Source organism: Poecile atricapillus, chromosome 4 (genome assembly GCF_030490865.1).
Source record: "Poecile atricapillus isolate bPoeAtr1 chromosome 4, bPoeAtr1.hap1, whole genome shotgun sequence".
Taxonomy (NCBI): Eukaryota; Metazoa; Chordata; class Aves; order Passeriformes; family Paridae; genus Poecile; species Poecile atricapillus.
In genome coordinates, this window is record NC_081252.1 from 37,979,634 (window position 1) to 37,999,164 (window position 19,531).

Genomic DNA, 19,531 nt, shown 5'->3' on the forward strand with positions numbered 1-19,531 from the left:
GCAGCGGTGCCCGCACAGTGGGAACTGTGGTGGGTTAGCTCTGGTACCAAGGCTAAGCAAGCAGAGCTGCATGGCTCTGCTCTGTTCTGTGCCTGGCCCACGTGTCCCAGCACAGTGCCTCGTTGTGCAGGCTGGATGCAGACTTCTGAAACTGCAGCTTAATTCTTAAGAAAATGAAAATTTGGCTTGTAATTTCTATTCTAAAATATGAGGCTATAATCTGTGAGAGAAGGGCAGGGGAACAGGAATTGCCATTTTCTGTGGTTGTATGGCTACAACTTTCCTTTAAGCTCCCGTCCTTTGTAACAAACAGAGGGAAAGAATGCAGACAGTTCATTAAAAGTTTTCTTGTTTGCAGCTGTTTGGTGTCTGAGGCAGGGAGATGTTCCTAATATTGGCAAGAGTCCAGAAAAACAAAAAATAAACCAAAAATAACCCCCTCTCCCCTCAATAAAAAAACAACCCAAAACAAACAACCAACCAAAACCCTAAAAACAACAACCAAAAAACCCAAACAAAACAAAAAAGGAAGCAAATGAAATTCAGAATAGGGAGAATAAACAGTAAATTAGAATATCAATGAGAAATAACTGTTTGAACTATCTTTCTTGCCAATTTTTTATCATGTGCTCCTATTTGTTTCTTAAGAGTGAAAAATTTCAGATTGAATTGACAATGCATAACAGGTTACTTACATAATTTATATTTCCTGGTTTTATTCCTTCATTTCCCTATTAAGAAAAAAATCACTCTTTTTAAAGAGCACGGATTTGGTCATTGCCATTATTAACTCTCAGCTGAAATGTGACTCCTCACAATGTAATAGTGCAATAGGTCATGTTTAGTGGTGGAGTCCATGAAGTAAAATTCAAAGTGTCTCTTCACCAAAGTTTAGAAAGACTTGAATCTTGCTGTTTGTTTTAGTTTACTCTAAAATGATCAGTCAATAATACTACATATTTTTAAATGTAGATAAAATTATCTGTTTGTTTATTTATAAAAATTATATCTAAACTTGTGAGTCTCGGTATTTTGTTCAAGCTCATTTGCACTCGATGTTTTTATCAAGTGCTGTGAGACATGATTTGTTCTTGATGAGAAACCAGAATGAAATTATTCTGTTTGTATTGCAATCTTCATACATGTAAAGTAAAAACACCTCCACCCACCATTTGGAAATATGATGCATTTTGGAAACAAAGTGTTTTTTCTCTTAAGTACAATTTTCATCTGTTCTTCACTGGGTTCTAGTAACACTTTTATTTATTTATTGTACACCTTATTCACCTATACACTAAAACTAAGTAATGTTTAAACTCTAGACTCTTTGAGCAGTTACAAACAAGCTCTAAAGCCCTAAATCCATTTTGCAACTGCGTACAAGCAGAGATTTATGCCAAAACAATGGTTTTGACAAAAGGCATGGCTCTCTTGCCGAAGGCTTGCCTCAAGAACAAGCTTTCAGCTACAAGACTTTCTCTGGTAGCGGTAGCTTTCTCCTAGCCCACTCTTTTGCAGAGAAAGGCCTGCTCTTGAAATGCACAGCAAACAAGGTAGCAAACTTTGCTGTGCTGTTTTGTATTGGGCTGGTGCTAAGTTGCGGTTAAAGCTGACACTACTGTGAAACAAAAGAGTTTTGCACTCAGTCACTGATTATATGTGTGCTGGAGCTGATCCCTCCCCTGTCACTTGCAAATAGTGTCATTAACTGCTGTGGAAGCGTCACCACTGAAATGTGGGTACCCTTACAGCCACTGCCTTGCTGGCCACAGGAACCTTTCCAGTGCCTACCCAAAGACTGTCATACTGCTAAAGCCACATTCCTTTGGTGCTCCCTGTCTTTGTCTTTCACTTGAATATGATGAACTATGTTCAGGTCTCTCTAGTTATAAAAGAGAACTTATATAAGAAAACTCAGAATGGGGTTACAGTCGTACTGTGTCATACTTTGCTCTCAGCTTGGGTGACCTGCTTGCAGCGTTAGAATGCACTCAGCCTGAATGAGACTGGGCATCTATGACAAGAAAACATAGGTTTGTACTGAATGAGTTTCTTCATCTCTTTTTTCCCTCCATTTAGAGTGTGGTGGTCGGTTGAAAGCTGAACTCAAGCCCAAGGACCTGTACTCGCACGCCCAGTTTGGTGATAACAACTACCCGGTTCAGGCAGACTGCGACTGGCTGCTGGTGGCTGAGCGCGGCTCTCGCGTCGAGTTAATGTTCCAGACTTTCGAGGTTGAGGAAGAGGCAGACTGTGGCTATGATTACGTGGAGCTTTTTGATGGTCATGATAAAACAGCAGTGAGACTTGGTCGATTTTGTGGGTCTGGGGTAAGTTAGGTATAAACCTTTTTATTTTTTGTTTCTACAGAATGAGTAAGAGGAAGGTACGAGTCATGAGATTTAGTTTCTACACCTTCTAGTGAAGATGCTAGATTATCTCCTTCAGATTTTAATGTATAAATTTGCAGGCTTATAGTACAATATTGAAATATTTGCCTCAATAAATATTCTTACCTATTTTTTTGATCAAAGTATGTTATGTTAAGCTTTAAGTAACTGGCATGTTTACCAGCACACAAAGAAAATTTAGCAGCTTTATTTCCTTACATAGAAGGAAATGCACCAGTGTTGAAAATTATCACATTAAAGTTCTTTGAATTGGAAAGAAGCCACATTTTGCAGTGAGGGGCATCTGGGAAGTATTTATAGTGTACTCATTGACTTTTAAATCTGATTTTAGGAAAAAAGGTGCTCCTAACTCGGGTGATTAATATGGGCCTTAAGAAAACCTTGAAATCCTATATGTATTCTGACACATTTTAACAGTGAGACATGGAGGAAATTGGCCAGATGACACCCTGAAAGTGTTGTATCCTATTTCTCATTTTAGACTTGATTGGTCTGCTGGCTGCCTGCCTTGTGAAAACTGGTGCAGTGATCCCACAGGCCCTCATCAATTCTTACATGTATGCCAGTGCAAGCACACTTTCAAACATCTAATCTTTGCCTAAATAAAAGGCTTCAAAGACTCTACAAGAGATGACAAGAGTTCTTAAGTGTCACTTTTTTCAGCCTCTGAGCTGGATCAAACGTCTTAGACAAGTTATCTGTAAACTGGCTTAAATCCTTTTAGTGCATTTTTGAACACTAAGTAATGATGCACAAAAGGTGCTTCCACTTGAGTTGTAGGGGATGTATTCTAAGGGAAATGCTACAGCTGAGTCTAAACTCTACTAATTTACACAAAACAATATTTTTCTTTACAAGTTACTGTATTTTACAAGTAGAAGGGCAATGAACAAAAAAATGGGCTGAATTATTTTCTTCTTTTGGGGGCTTGGGGTGGAATGGTTGAGCATCAGTGGTGGTGGTTTGGTTCTGATAAGATGTAAATGAATGGCTTCAGATGCCACATAGGATAGACACAATTAAGTAGAAAAGCTATTGAATGTAAAAATCGAAATGATCCAAACTGGAGTGGGAAAAATGTCTGTTAGTACATCTTACCACCTTCTCAACTTTAGAAGGAGGATTTGGTAATTCAGCTGATACTTCTGATCAATGTGTTTCAGTAGTAAAAAAGGACATCATGAAGGCTGTGAAGAGTAAGACAGAAAATAGGTATTGGCCTCTGTTATTTATCTAAATTTAGAATATTGTATATGGTCCTGCCCAGTCACTTTCTTGCTCCAGCAGAACTAGAGAAAAACTAGTTTAGGTTATTTCCTCAGTCTGCTTCTAAAATTCCTAGTCTATAACTGAGAGTACAATGAGATGGAATATTTTGTCTGATGATGTCAGATGGCATTGTATGAGACAGTGGAATTACATGATGAGGTGTAGCAGGAAAAGAGAAATATTCATAAGGAAACAAAAAGTAGTGAATGAGTATAAAGAATGGACAGATAATTTTTTTCTTTTCATTCATTTATTTCAGCCACCAGAAGAAATTTATTCAGCAAGAGAGTATCTTTTGCTTCACTTTCACACTGATGATACAATCAACAAGAAAGGATTTCATATACGATACAGAAGTATAAAATATCCAGATAGCATGCACACCAAAAAATAACACAAGAACCTCTATGCCAGAAAAGAAGAGTGATAAAGAAAGAATGCACAGTGGAAAGGAAGGAAGGCGTGTCATTTTTTTAAAAACTGAAGTTATTAGCACAAATGTTTAATATAAGTTCAGTTGAAATGCTGACTTATAAGACCAGAGACTGAAATAAATAAAAGAAGAAAATCACCTACCCCAGTGGAATAGTCAAGATGATGATGTGCAGGCTCCATACTTGACTGTCTCTGCAGACCTTGTGAAAGGACTTGGCATGCAGGGAGAGTATAAAAGCTTTTGTTTATGGTCCAGTATTTGCTAGAGCCGTGTGTGGATTCAATCAGTTTCATTCGGGGGAAGTGACCCTGCAGACCATTCTTCCTTCTGACAATTGTATGGTGTATAGGAGGAAAAGAGGCTCTTTTAGGTCACACACTCAAAATACTGTCCTTCTACCTAGTTGCTTTGACTTTGAATCCTGCGTACAGTGTGTACAAGGACTTGAAAGAAGATATGAAATGGATGGGCCTTCCTGCATTGTTCTGTATTTTTTACAAATTCACCTGTCATATCAGGTTGTCAGTGTTCTGAAACTGGAAAATCCTACTTCTGAAACATAACTGATCTTATAGAGTATTTTGTTTTACTAATGACTGAGAACTCTGAACTGTTACATCAGTCATCACTAGTGACCAATCACCAGTTGACTGAATTTTAATGGTGTAAGCATCTGAAAATGTTTGGTTTACTGGTTAAGTAAGCTATCTCTGATGATGTGCTCTTATTTTGCACTGAATATAGAAAGAGACTGAATCAAAGTCTGTATCCATGAGAAAGAGAAGTAGTCAAGGATCCTCTGAAAGTCCTCCTACTGAATTTGTTTTCAGCAGTACATTTGAAACCACTGCTAAGCTTTATTTCTTTGGACCTTTTTGTGGATGAGCTATTTGCCTGATTCAGTTACTCTGAAATGAAGCTGCAGTAGTGTCCAAAAGACAAGTTTCCCAAAGAGGTTTTTGTTAGTTTTTTTTTTCCTAAGAGTAAGACTATCCACGATGGTGAAAAAAGCAAAACAAAACAACAGACCCAGGATTTTTTTGATATGAAGTGTGAATTCCTATGGTGCTATTCCATGAACATTAAAAAAAAACAAACAAACCAAGAAGTTTTAGACTTTTGAGCCAACAGTTTGCAGATCATGAATGTCTCACTATACCTGGCTGCATCTGGAGAAGGAAGGCTTTACTGCTCCTATGGAAAGTGGGTTGCAATGGCAGTGCTATTCCTGTGGAACAACTACTATTATTGCCTTAGAATCCTCGCACACAATCAGACAGATCTTCCTGTAGATACACTTCTAATTTGATAAATAATCTGACAACTCAAGCATCTTAGCATATGCTAACAAAAGGATCTTCAAGCAAAAGCCCCATCTGCAGAGAGAGATCATCTGCTGTAAATACAGTGACCTGCTTTTGATGTAGAGATATGTTACATTTAGAACTGAGATATTCTATGTGCTTTAGGCCGAACATGGCTCTAGTCATAATGTATATGCATTATGTAAGTATTGTATGAATGAGTGCTCCAGGAGAGTGAGAGGTATTGTATGGGTGAATATGGAATTGTTTCTTTATGTGCCAAGTTCTATCAGGACCCTGTTTGACTGTAGCAACTTTTCTTTAAAGGCTTCATAGACAGATAACAAGGACTTCTAGTTTGCAAGAATCAAGTTTAAATAAATATTATGTTTCACTTATGAGAAATATTATTTTGATAACCTTTGATGTAAGTTGCTACTCAAATTAGCTTAGTTTTTGTTTCCTTCTATGAACATACATTGGCACTAATAAATCTGACCTTTTTTTATAAAAATAAAAACCGAATGTCTGTATAGGTCTCTTTGCTTGTTTTAACAACCCTGTTATTACTCATATATATATATATATATATTTTTTTTTTTTTTTTTTTTTAGATAGCTGATATGTGTGAAGTTCAAAAATTTAATAATTTCTGTGGTTTTTATAATGCTGCTCCACTGTCTTTTTGGCTCATTTTTCACATTGTTTGATCAAGAAATGAACTACAAACATTTTCTCCAAGGTCATTTACTACAAAATTCAGGCAGAGATATTACTAAACTTAAAAAAATAAAATGTGTATTCTTGATGCTGTTACATAATTTATCAGCTGGGTGGAATTCCAGTGCTTGAATTTCTAAGAGGAAAAGCAAGCAGCAGCAGAATCATTATCTCCCTGGCATGGTTAATCAAAAGGAGCTGGGAATGTCTGAGGCTGAGAGCAAATTCAAGTTTCCATGCTATCTTATTTTCTACTTTTCTGTTCTGGTCTCCCCTTAATATTATCTCTCTCTGTTTGCTAAAGCCTTTCTTTTCTCTAAATTTGGCTTTCTTATTCCCCTTTAGGATTATTCTAATAACCACAGGGTTGAGCCAAGATCATTCATTTTTGGAAAGCTTTCTTTTGTTGTTGTTTATTCTTAGAGCCCCTGTATAAATCCTGCTGTCCTATGTTGAATAGTGCAGCAGGAATGGATGAAGAAGAGGTTGGACTGCGGGCAACACATTATGGTGTATTTCCAAAACCCTGTGATTCTTTATGGTCATATGGTCTTTATGGCCAATACTCAAAAGTATTGCACTTTGAGCACAGCATTTCTGGGATTTTTTCACATGGAATATGTAGAAGTCAGAAGAGATTAGTTGCCATAACTTCAAATACAAAATTAGATTTTATTTCTCTGATTGGTTATTCCTCTGTATATGTCATATGCTTCAGAGTGGTGAAAATGCAGAAGGTGTTCTTAATGATTATCTTGGTGATAAATGGACCATATGGGTTCTATCTTCTCGTTGGCCATGATCCTAGTCAGTGCCTCGTGGTGCTATCAGATGCTATTTAGAACAGCTATTTACAAGTCCAAGGAGATTTTTCCTGATGTAATGAAAAATGACATATGCAGTGAACTCCTCCCTTATAGGAGAAGTATGCCTTATAAATAGCCTAACAATAAGAAAATAATGAAAAAATAATTTATTTTGATTTTTGAAATTGTGAAAAGCAGTGTGGGCTATCCACATGTGCAGTTCCAGCTTTGAGGTCTAGTAACAGTGTGTTTACTGGCAACATTCTCATCAGGGTGAAGATGATACTTTTCTGCTTCCTATTTGACACAAACTTTTTTTGACTGTGGCATAGTCACTGGATTTAAATTACTTTTCCTGGAGCATATAGTAAAGTTTTCTTCTCAACTACATAAAGAGCTGATGTCTTGCTGAGTATTATTCTTTAGTATTAAATTCAGCATGAAGTGTTTTTTTTGATGGAATGTACTGGTTCTGGAATGTACTGGTACAGCCTGCATGGCTGACAGGCTCTTGGAGAATTTAAGTCTGTAGCAGACCAAATCCCATGATCACTATCACGCTCAGATAAGAGGGAAAGTAAGGTACATTTGTGAGAGGCTTTCCTCGTGTCCTTAAAAAAAACTCAAACAAAAGAGAAAAAAAGTTTAAAAAGAATAGAAGTCATCAGTGAAAGCAGTTAAAATGGTCAAGCTGAAGTGAATAAAGCAAGGTAGGTGCACGCACAGCAGATTTTCTGTTCTCTGCTGGCCTTTGGTTGTAGCCTACAACATATTTGAGTAATATTGCCTTGCTGTGAGACCCATGAAACAGCAAGTTCACCTAAGCATGGGTGAGAGCCAAATCAGATCCTTAACACAATATTGCAGCGTTATATTTCATTTAAAGCAGATTGCTTTTGCACCACTGTAAAAATTAAATTAATTGGATGGAAGCTTTGTCCACCTGGGGAATCTGTTTTGCACTTTTGCTGTGCTGTTGGGGTGCAAGTGGCACACCTAATTTATCCTAACAGAGGAAATTGTTGTTGACCTCACAGGCTGAGTGTGTGCTGCACCACCACAGAGAGTGGTCACTCTCGAGGCTCACTGGAACTTTTATAATTAAATGGTTCTGTTCTGCCAAAATTTACAGATCTCAGAGTTGAGGGACCTGATATGTGTATGCAATTTTAGGAAAGTATTCAATCTTAATATAGACCTGGCCAGTAACCGGAGGAGAATTTTGCTTTGACTCCAGATCTGGAATTGGGTCCAAATGAATAATAGGAGGGGATGGGTTATATCACATTAGCATACCTGATCATACAGGTTGGCAGAACCTTACCAAAGGACTTGCTCTGATTTTGATTTTAACATTGCTGATTATGATTCAATTATTTATCGGTCAGTCGAAAAAAGGAAGAGGAGCTAGAAGAAACAAAGTTCCTGAAAAAACAGAATAAAAAGCTACCAGAGATACAACTTATCAACATTACATTAAAAAAAATAGAGTCTCCAAAGTCAGCACTGTTACTGATGTATTACTTTTTCAATGCATCCTTCATATTCTTTAAAAATGCTTTAAGATGTACTGCTTTCACCTACCTAGGGAACAGTTAGATGACTAATTGCATTGGTTAGTGAATTTTTCAAACAGAGAACTGAAGACAGGCTAAGAAGTAGCTTGCTTTGGTTCCTAGTCACGTATTTCTAGAGAAACTACCCATTTGTGAGAGGGGGTAACATTTTGCTATAGCTCTTACAGATTGAGGTTTTTTCCCCTCTAGCACTATCAAGTTTTTCTGCTCTAAACTGTATACTTGGGACAACATTTTAATGTTATTCTTCTTGATCTAATTCAATTAATCAAAATGATAAGCAGCTGCTTAATACTATTTTGTGGAATCAGGATGAATGAAGTCTGATTAAAACAAAAAGAACAAAGGAAAATGCATTTTGCAAGTTATTCCTTGTTATAAAATATTCTCATTTTCCCTGATTTTTCATTCTGAGTTCACAAAGAAAGCAAGTTGTGGCAGTGGCAAAAAATATTTACGGTACCATGGTATTGGGTGAGCAGCAAAAGGAAACATTACCAAGGCTTGAGTCTCTCTATTTGGGTCCCATTTCTTCAATTGTTTTCCCTGGTTTTTAATTGTAACCCCTCAAATCTCATAATAATGCAATATTAAGTGATATGACAGGCAAAAAGACATATGGCAGGGTTTTTTGTGTGTTTGAATGTCTTCAGCGGCCTTCAGATGTAGTAATTCTTGTTGTGACTGCTGGAAAGGATCCCTGAATTTATGCATATATGTTAGAGGGTGTTTACCATGTGATAGCAATATCTGAAATTCAAGGAATGCTAATAATCATTAGGAATATAAAATCTTTCATTGACCATGCTGAATGACTTTTCTCTCCTTCCACAGCAGTGTTTTCTAGGGACATGTCAGGTAAGTGTCCACACAATGAAATGCAATGAAAGGAAGTTATAGTGAAAAAGGAAAGATGATAAAGACATTTTGGCTCACATATGGCGTGTCATTCTCATGGAGTTGAGAGAGATTGTTTAGAACATATTACAAGAATATATGTAGGAGTAAAAAAACAAATCTGAACAATGCAACATTTAAGCTGAGTGTCAGGAGACCTCTTTAGTGTTAGAGGCAGAATAGCCTCCCAAGGATGATAGTCCCATCTCTTAAATATCAGGAGCCATATCGTACAGAATGTTGTCTAATGGAGAGAGAGCAATACCCAAAGGTGCCTTTCAGTTATGAAACTCACTACTCAAATTTCTGAAAAATATTTGCTGTATGTTCAATTAATTTAATAGTAATAGCAATATATCTTGTAATTGAAAGAACTGTAGCTAGCGAAGAGGAAAACACTTCTATAGCAATAGAATACAGTAATGACTCACATCTGCAACCTGGACATCTTGAGTAATAATTCTCAAGTAGAATATTAATAGATAGCAGGTTTTGACAGTTGTTGAGATGCCTTTGTGGAGCTGATGTTCCAAAGAGCAGAAGCTGACTTCTTTGAGACATCTTTCCTAATATACTTGTCTTTCTTACATTGTTGCTCTTTCTTCTGATGCTCATGAGACAAACAATTTTAATTATTAAAATCAGTAGTCTTGACTGTGTTGTATGGGAAGACCATACAGAGCTGAAAATATTAGCTATTGATATTTAATTAATTACTTAAAAAATCTTAGTGTTATTATGTCAGCAAAGGCAATGTTACAGTGAAGACACTGAATCAAATGTCAAATATTTCCAGGTAATCACAGTAGTAACTCAATCTTATCCTTTTATTGTGAAACTTCCTTGAGACTGCTGCATCATTGACATAATACTTTTTAAAATTTGCATTTAGAGTAGATAAATCCTGAATTTTCTTAGTCAGTTTGCCCTGTAGGACATAAAATTACGTTAGTGCTAATTTTTATTTACAACTGTTAAAAGTATGGGCTGATTCATTATATCATTGGAAGGTGTTTGGTTTTTTTATTAATGCTATAAAGGAGGTTCTTAATATTTGGGAAATTTAGTGCTAATTGAAATTGGTGTGTGGTAACCTACTGTAAGTCCTATTAATGGTGAGGGAGGGAGAGATGCAAGCAGAGAGGGGCAGCCCTCAATGTTGTTTACACAAAATCTGGCTCTCAAATTCTCTATTGCAAAGGACACGTTAGTGTTATGTTTATATATAGCCACAATGAAAGTTCTGCTGAGAATGTTTCAAAATACTTTTGTTTCAGGAAGCTTCCAGAAAATACTAATTCCAATTAGAATAGCCATAGGAATAAAGATCAGACTTTTATTTTTTAACTTTTGAAATTTGTTCTAGAAGCACTGATTCCAAGTCTTTCTTAGTGTTGGTTTGGCAGAACTAAGAATGAGAGGCTATTGGGTTTGCCTTTCTGAAAGGTCCTTGGCCTGAGGATCTCCTTTCCTGAGGAGACAAGCAGACAAGATGGTTCGCTTCCCCCTTGAAAAAACAGTTTGCAATCCCTGCAGTTGCTGTTTTTCACCTAAAAATCTCGGATTGTTTGGTGGATTCAGTGTTTCACACTGAAAACAATAGACAAAATACTCAGAAATATAAATAGGATTAAATCTGTTTACTTTTTACTGAGGCTACTTAAAGTTGTAACTTGTAGCAAAGAGATTTGTCAGAAGATCACATATGTGCAGTTGCCTCTTTTTGTTTTCTTGATCACAGCATATATCCTGTCTCTTCTGGGAAGCCACAAATTCACTGCTTTTATTTAAAATCTCAAAGCAGATGACATTGCAAGAGCAAGTTGGAGAAAAAAAGGTTTTGAATCTCTAAGCTTCAATTGCTAAAAACAATTTGACATTGTCACAATGTGCATTCGTAAGGACCTCCTGAATCTGAAAATAGGATTTGACTACAGTGTAGAATGACTGAGGAAGAACAGAAAAACTGAAATATTGTTATAAAATATGGTGGTGTTATTGCTTCTGCACACAAGGGAAGTTCTTTATTTTTTCATTTTTACTTTTGGTCATGATCTTCACAGCAGTTTGCATACAAATACAGAAAATACCCCAAACGTGTCCTTTAAAATCCCTTATTCTGGGTGAAGTTGTTGAATGAAGAACAGCTGTTTGAGTCCTAAGTGAGATTGATTGTTTCAACTGAAAAAAAAAAGTCCTGGAAATAGTGTTCAAATGAAAAATGTACGCTATTGCCAACATCCCCAGTGCTTGATGTCCTTCCAAAAGGAAGGACTACAGTTGCCTGTTATGGCACCTCATTAAATACTATGTTCTGATACAAGTCACCTGAGGAATACTTCAGAATTTGTTGTTCTGTTTCCCACTTCATTTATTCAAAGTGTAAGAAATACAGTGGAAATCAGACATGACTTCGCAGCAAAATTTATGGTAGGATAACATCAGGATTTCATTTTGAAATAGATCCCTGGCATGAACAGTAGAGTTCTGAAAGAGACCTACAGTTACCCCAGCTTGCATTCACATCTTGCCTGCTTTGTATTTTGTCATTTTTCTTAACTGAACTAAATTGCCACCCAGAAAATCGTTTATCAAGATGCTTTTTAAAAGTTGGTTTCATCTTTCCCACTGGAAACTTCTTTTGAGGGAAATTGTCTCTTCTAGACAATCATAATTAACTGCTCTTTAATTAGGCATGAGGAAGAGAAAGACTTTGTTTATACTAATTTCAGCTAAATCTTGGTGGCTAGCATGGCATAGTTTGTAACATTGTTTCTGTTGATTATTCCCTTATGGACTCTGAAATAAATTGTGAGTGCTTTGAAGAGGATATGTTGGATGGACTGAATAGGAGTGAGCTATGTTGGTTAGCTGGCTTCTTTTATTCCATTAAAATGCAGCAATTCCCATTCTGTTGATCATGTCTCAAATATATTTCAGTGCAAGAGTAGATCACCAACTACTCTTTCATTCTCTAGCCTTCTGCCTTCTTTCATTCTCCTGCCCCTGCCTTTGCACGTAGCAGTACAAGTTGCAAATGGACAGTCTCGGTATGTTGTTTCTAGGATAAAGGCTCTGATGTACAGAGTCTTCAGTAACCACACAGTCATTAAGAAGCAAAAATTAAATAAAGAACAGGATTAAAAAGATAATATTTTGGCAGGATTTTGCAAGGAAAAAAAGGCCAAAAAAAGAAATAAAAAATTAATCCGGGATGAGAGAAATCTAGTGAATACAGGAGGAAATGGAAAATTTCCTAATACCTGTCTTTCTTAAACTGGTCCTTTTCTGTTGTAAAGAATATATGAATGACAGGACAAAATTGAGGCTGAGAAAAATGTGAAGAGGTTTGTGGTGTGTTTAGCTATAACAGAGTTAATTTTCTTCCCAGTAGCTGGTCTGGGGCTCTGTTTTGGATTTGTTCTGGAAACAGTGTTGATGACACAGGGATGTTTTTGTTATTGCTAAGCAGGACTTGCACAGAGTCAAGGCCCTTTCTACTCCTCACCCCACCCAGCCAGTGAGGAGGCTGGGGGTGCACCAGGAGTTGAGGGGACACAGCTGGAACAGCTGATCTCAACTGACCAAAGGGATCTTCCATGCTGTAAGACATCATGCTGAGCAGTAAAAGCTGGGAGAAGGAGGAAGGGGAGGATATTTGCAGTGATGGCTTTTAAATTCTGCACCAAGGGAGCATTTCATGGAAAATGGAGATGGAAATAATGGTTGTGGCCAGACACTCCACAAAAACTTCACTGACATTTATAGAGGTAAAAGCATTTCATGGGGGTTTCTTTGAATGTCAGTCATGTTGTTATTTTTCACATTTTTCTATTGATCATAATATATCACCAAATTGCATTTGGCTTAGATTGATGGATGAATAGCAAACCTTTCCGGTTTTGAAAACAACTGTATTATCACTGGGGTTTTTTTTCTGTACAGAATGTATTTAGTCCATTTTACCTTATTTTTATGAAATCTACAGGCTACAGCACTCTTCTCATGGCCTGTGCCAGGACCATGTGTCATTCATTTGGGATCACGTGATCAATGTAGGTAACGTCTAGTCTGATTTATAGAGCTGATGATTGCTATTAATAAGCATCAGGCCTAAACAGTAACTTTATTGCTGTATACCATAGCAGGGCCTAATGGCCATATCCAGCCAGTCTGTGTTTTTCTAGGGTCTGTTTTTCATCATACAACCCTATCCAAAATACCTGTATGTGACTCAAAAAGAGAGATAGTATCAAGTCATTAATTAAAGCTTATTAGAAAATTTGTTCCCATAACTAAAGTGATTTGAAATGACTTTATTATGTGCTGCAAAAACATAAATAACAAAGATACAACATTTTTCCTGAAATGCTATTAGCTTTTACTACTTTGAGTGATGGATTTAACCCAAAGATCATGTGGAATTTTGAAATTTTTTGCTATTCTTTAAGAAGGCATGCCATGTCTAAGAATAGATAGACACACATACAAAAATGGGATGTCATCTTGACATTTTGACATCTATGGAAGTAAGAAATGCAACACCACCTTCCACTGGATTCCATATTTGTCATATCTATTCTAAAACAAATCACAAGCAGCTTTCCTTTGGAATTTTCTTTGACAAATTCTGGACAGAGAAACCACTGCAAATTTGTCTTTAAAACTCATATCAGAAGGAAAAATAATTTTTTGTTTGTACGTCAAGAAACGTAAATGAATAAAAAAGTGGTCATGTGAGATTGGGGGTTGTTGGATTTTTAAAAATTTATTTCCTATCAGGCAAAATTTCAGGAATATTTCCTTTAATTTTCTATGTTTCAGCCTGTCAGTTTATTTTTTCTTCTTTCCAAAATGCAGTTTATCCATTTGTATCTCTAGAAGCAAAAACATTTCTCTTACGGGGAGCCAGTCTGTCTTTCCTCCAGTTTCACTTGCATACAGTTTTCAAGGAAGACATATTTTTATCTGAAGAGCAGCCTTTTCTAATCTGAATTTAGAGCACTTTATGATTTAGCAATTTGCTTTTCTCCTGTCTTAAATATTTATTTAATCTGAAGATTTATTAATGTTATGCCTTTTATTCTTAAGCCTGCACTTAACTTGGACTGCAAAAGGTCTTTCTGGTTTTCTCATTTCCTCTAAATTCAAAGATAGTCCATAGTTCTTAGAACTCTACTTCCTTATTTATCTGCCTGTCAATCATTATGTCTCTTGGGACCACTAGGAAATCAGGTCTTTTTAGCTCTCTGTACAGCTGAAGTAATGAAGTCCTGCTCTGGGGTTGTGCAGGTCAGAATTTGACCCTTGCAGTTTATCACCCAACATCCTTCCGGAATGAAAAGACTTTAGCACCATTTATCTACTTATTTTTAACACACAGATCAAAGTTATTATAAGGCATCTTTGAAATTTAGTGTAACCTTTAAGTCCTAAAGGAAAAAAGATGGCAAGTCATTTGCAGATGGCACTTAGAAATGCATTAGTAGACTCAAAGTTAAATATATACTTGACTGAGACAATAATCTTCCTTATGTTTGAAGGAACTCTTCACCTCCTGTATCCCATTCCCTTACAGTTCCTTAAACAAGTTTTTATACAAGTGCCAATAGGCTGTGTGTGGACAGGGCGCTGGAGTAGTCTTGGGGTATCAGCGATGTGGAAGAATGAGGCTGAGGTGGGAAGGGTTGTTTGAAGTCAACCATCACTAATGGGAAAGTGAGAAGTTATCATTACACCATTGCATGGACTTCTCATTCAAACTTCACCTTTGTTTACTGGCTGTCCTGGTGGAGGGTTGAGAGAGAAAAGCAGAGCAGTGCCTGCATCATGCTGGATGCAAGAAGTGAATGGTATTGATGCAGCCTCTTTTCTTGCTGCACTGAGAGGAGGCCATACAAAGCAGAAAATGAACTTTATGTGGTTTAGCTGTGGAGCATTGCCTCAGTTCCTTGCTGCCTTTCTGCATCTGACACAAATGAGAAATCCTATACTCCTATACCATTCTTGGGCCCCAGAAACCTGTCAGGAAAGGGGCTAGAAGGTACAAACCCCTACCATTTATATAAATCAACACCTACAGCAGTGTATTTGGAAGAAAGGACAACAAAGTAATGTCCCAGGGTGGGAAGGGATTTGAAGGGCCATATGGTAAGGATCCAAAGGGCTGTGCAGCTTAATCCATGTAGGGAATTGGCAACTTCACTCAAAATCCTTTGCCAAAATAAAGTAAAAGCCAACAATGTTGGCTTTTGTGGTCTAAGCCACTGACCTGAGTACTATGCTCCAAGGTGAGTAATTTTAATTTCTAGAGGGATTTGTGATTGTATCTCATCTTTATTTGCTTTAAAGTTCTGGGAAAATGAATTTGTACTAATTAACTGCAATTTACTCTCATTTAAATTAGTAGATAGGGTGAGTTGTTTTCTGCATGTTAGTCCAGCATCTAAATGTACTCTTTTCTCTTTAGGATTGCATTGTAGGTTTGGTGCCCAGTGTAAAGAATTTTTGTCCCCACATTCCTGCTTAAGAGAAATTGCTCCCTTTTCCTCTGGTGAGGAAGATGATGAGATATCAAGCATACTAACCTTCATTTTAATGTCATTTCCACCTAGTCCTTTGGACTCTAATGACTACAGGAAGGGGTCCTCAATTCTGATGGCCAGTGGCCTGTGGGGCTGCTTCTGCTGATGTGTTTGGATAAATATGAAAGGAAGAGAGAGGGTATTATGAATCACATCCCCACAGGAAGAGAAAAATTAATTATAAGACTCAAGGACACCAGTTACTGAGTTAAACATCTGTTTACACCTACGCACAAAGGAGCAACCTTTGGCTCATGCTCATATAGCCAAGGGTCAGGGTAGGAAGATAGTTGATTTTCTTCTGGAGCATGAGATGAACAAATGAACATAACTAGTGTTCTTGGCTGGATGTTCTGTTTGGATACACAAAGAGAAAAAGGAAAATTCTTGTCAGGAGAAAATAATGACATAAAGCAAGGATTAAGCTGTTCAAGAGTGTTCCTCATTTTTAAAGAATTGAGAACCTCAGCACAGATAAACCTTGTTGCACTGTTGCTGCCTCCTTAGGCAAACTGCCTTTGCCATCCTAGTGAAGTGCTTTCCACTCCTTCTAATGTCCTCTCTCCTTTGATATCTCAAAGCATCTTACACTACCACTCATTAAAGGGAAATCCCTTTCAGAAATGGCTTTTGGGTTTTGGCCTGATTCCAAGGCAAGGTGAAAATAAAAAAAAAAGGATTTTTTTTTTTTTTACTGATCATATTAATCTCAGGATGACTGAGATCTATTAAAGATTATTTTTCCCTGGAAGGTGTTGCTGACCACAGTTGCAGACCTGCCATAAAGAACAAATATTAATTTACCAGTAGATGTTGCTCTTATTTCAGCAGCGGAAATATAAAAACTAAATGAACGTTTACTTTTGCGTAACACTCATGTAACTTTGGTAATGACAGACTCTGAAAATCTTCTCCCTGCTTGTGTGCTCTGGTAACAGGAATTGCTCCTTTGGCATGCCACCCTGAAAGCAAATACAAGCCTTCCTATCACCTTCACCTTATGTACCACAGTGACAGGCAATATTTCTGTTAGACCTGCAGTATTGCCTGAGCAGGGAAACTGGCCGCCAGCATCTCAACACCATAAGCTGTATAAGAAAAATAAATGAAGAAAGACCCACAATTGACTTATAGTCAAATTCCAAGAAATAATAAGTACATCTTCCAAACACATAATTTTTGACCTTCCTTTGGTAGCAGATATTTATTGTCATACAAAATGGAGCTGGTCAAAGAGATCACCAGTCTTGCATAAATTGTTTTGTGGTGATGTGGGTTTTGCACATTGAGTCTAATCTAGACAATGGCAGAACTTTACTACTTGTTCTGTAGACACAAATTAGATCAGTGGGTCACTCCCAGAGATCATCAATGAACTTAGAGGAAAAGCAATCTGTAAATGATTCATTTCAAAATAGATAAATGCACTGCATTAATGTGGAGACTTCAGGTGGGATTTAGGCCACTCCATGATAGCAGCACTGGTCTCTGTTTTGTTCTCAGCGGAAGTAATATGAATTTTACCATTGAATCAGTGCAAAAGGTTTGAGTCAACTTATGAATAAGCAAAAATGAGAACAAGTTTGCAGGCAGTCTTCAGATGACTGCAGTCTATGTTTATCTCACGTATTTGTAAACAGGATAGTAGGTTGAAGTGCAAGTTTATAAACCTTGGCCTGAGGTATGTCATTTTCTTTTTACAAATATCTCTTTGGCTACTGAAGGAGAATAACCTAGGTAGTTTTAAAAAAAGGACTTGGAAATTTTTGTCCCTCCATCTGTTAACCACTTAACTCATAATCCTGTGTGTAATGCTGTTACAAATGCATAAACAATCACTTCAGCCTTAAGCTGCGAGCACTGCTTAAACAATTTAGGAATATATTACTTCCCTAGCAAGGACTATGGCTTACAAAGCACATACAGAGCTGCAGCTTCCTATTTCTCTTCATTACATATGCTGACAGCCTTCAGATAATAAATACATTGTTGTCATCTGTGAAGCAGGCAGCATTAAAATGAGTAGTGACTTCCCCCTTCTCCATGTGCGGCTGTATTGGACAAGCTCCAAATGGCCTGGATGCCCTGCTGTTCATGTCTAATTGTTTTCTGTGGGGAAAGCAGTTTACTGAGGGCATTTCAGGAAAGGGGAGCCAGCAGCCGGTGGCTCAATGACTTTTACACTAGACAGCATGTAGATGAGCTAACAGTGTTGGCTGGGTTAAGAATCACTAAATATTGTGATCAGCTGCTGCAGGCATGAAAGAGATAGAAGAGCTATTGTGAATAAGATAAAAACATTATTTCTGATTAATCCCTCTCCCCCTCCTCCAAATCAAAAAGTGTTTCTCATATTTGCCGAGGGTTTTTTATGACTTTGAAAATACAGTGGTGATGGATTAGAAATAAAGCAGTGTATGTCTACTGAAATTAATTGATATACAAGTATTTCAGTTCTGGTTTCAATCTCGCTTTGTGTCTTTTAGATAGGAGAAAGTAAAGAATGTAATTTATTTTAAGTTTATTTTTGGTATTTCATTTGAGACTCCATTTGAATAGCATTTACCCAGGAGATGAAAGTGCTTATGAGTTATATGGTGTTTTTATTAGTCATTTGAATCTACCTTAAATATGTCCAATACTTGAAGCTAAATTTTGAAATGAAATGCTCTCTCTAATTAATTACTTGTTGTTTCTGGTTAGTACATACCCAGCATTTCAGAAGTAGCAGACCTTTTCAGCTATCACATAATTTTTATTCTACTATTCTATTCTCTTCCTCTGCATGAAGAAAACAACCCTTGCTTTTTTTCACTTCCTAGATAGTTTTCAACTTGAGCAAATGAGTTATTGAACTGAAATAACCGGATAGCAGAAGGAACTGCTGGGGCTAAAAGCTAGTTTAACACTTCAATAGACTCTGCTTTAAGGTGATTAGTCAGTGTCTTCCTCCAACTGAGCTGCTCTGCTTCCCTCAAAGCAGTAGCAATGCACTGTTGCACGTACAGATGTATTTTTTTAATATGCAATACCAAACTTAGAATTTTATGAGATTTTCTCTAAGTTTATTTCTTTACTCTTGTTTTCTATATAGAAAATGTAGGCATTAAACAGTCTCTCTTTAGTTTTAGAGCTGTAAAACTGTTGCTGTCCTTTTTTGGTAACATTTTTGTGGTCTAACAAGACATAGGTGCTAGAGCATGGTGTTAGCTGGAAAGCTTCAGTCTTGCTCTTCTGTTTTAAGAGATGACTACAATTTTGACTGAGGCTTGGCAAGCTTTATTATCACAAGGATGCTGCTTGGGTTGATGTTCTACTGAGGTGTCTGTATGCCTGGCAGAAAGCAGTGTTCTTTTGGTCAGTGCAGTGCTAGGTGATTTGTCTCCCCAGTGATCAGAAAGCACATGCTGACCTAAACCTCCCGTGCATGTGACCTAAACCACCTTCCCTGCAGCCCTCCACGAGCATTGGTCATGACCTGTCCTCTGATCCTCATGTTCACATTCCTCCCTTATCCTTGTCCATGC

At 37.2% G+C, this 19,531-nt stretch overlaps 1 protein-coding gene across 2 annotated transcripts in view; it reads left to right on the plus strand.

Annotated features, from left to right (window-relative positions):
- Positions 1-5,940, plus strand: part of TLL1 (tolloid like 1) — a 128,219-nt gene extending 122,279 nt beyond the window's left edge. For both annotated transcript variants that reach the window (XM_058839014.1, XM_058839015.1), the window contains 2 exons: positions 2,080-2,330; positions 3,940-5,940. In XM_058839014.1, coding sequence (XP_058694997.1) covers positions 2,080-2,330; positions 3,940-4,074 — 386 coding nt within the window. In that variant the 3' untranslated portion in view covers positions 4,075-5,940. The remainder of the gene's footprint in view (positions 1-2,079; positions 2,331-3,939) is intronic.
- The last annotated feature ends 13,591 nt before the right edge of the window (positions 5,941-19,531 follow it).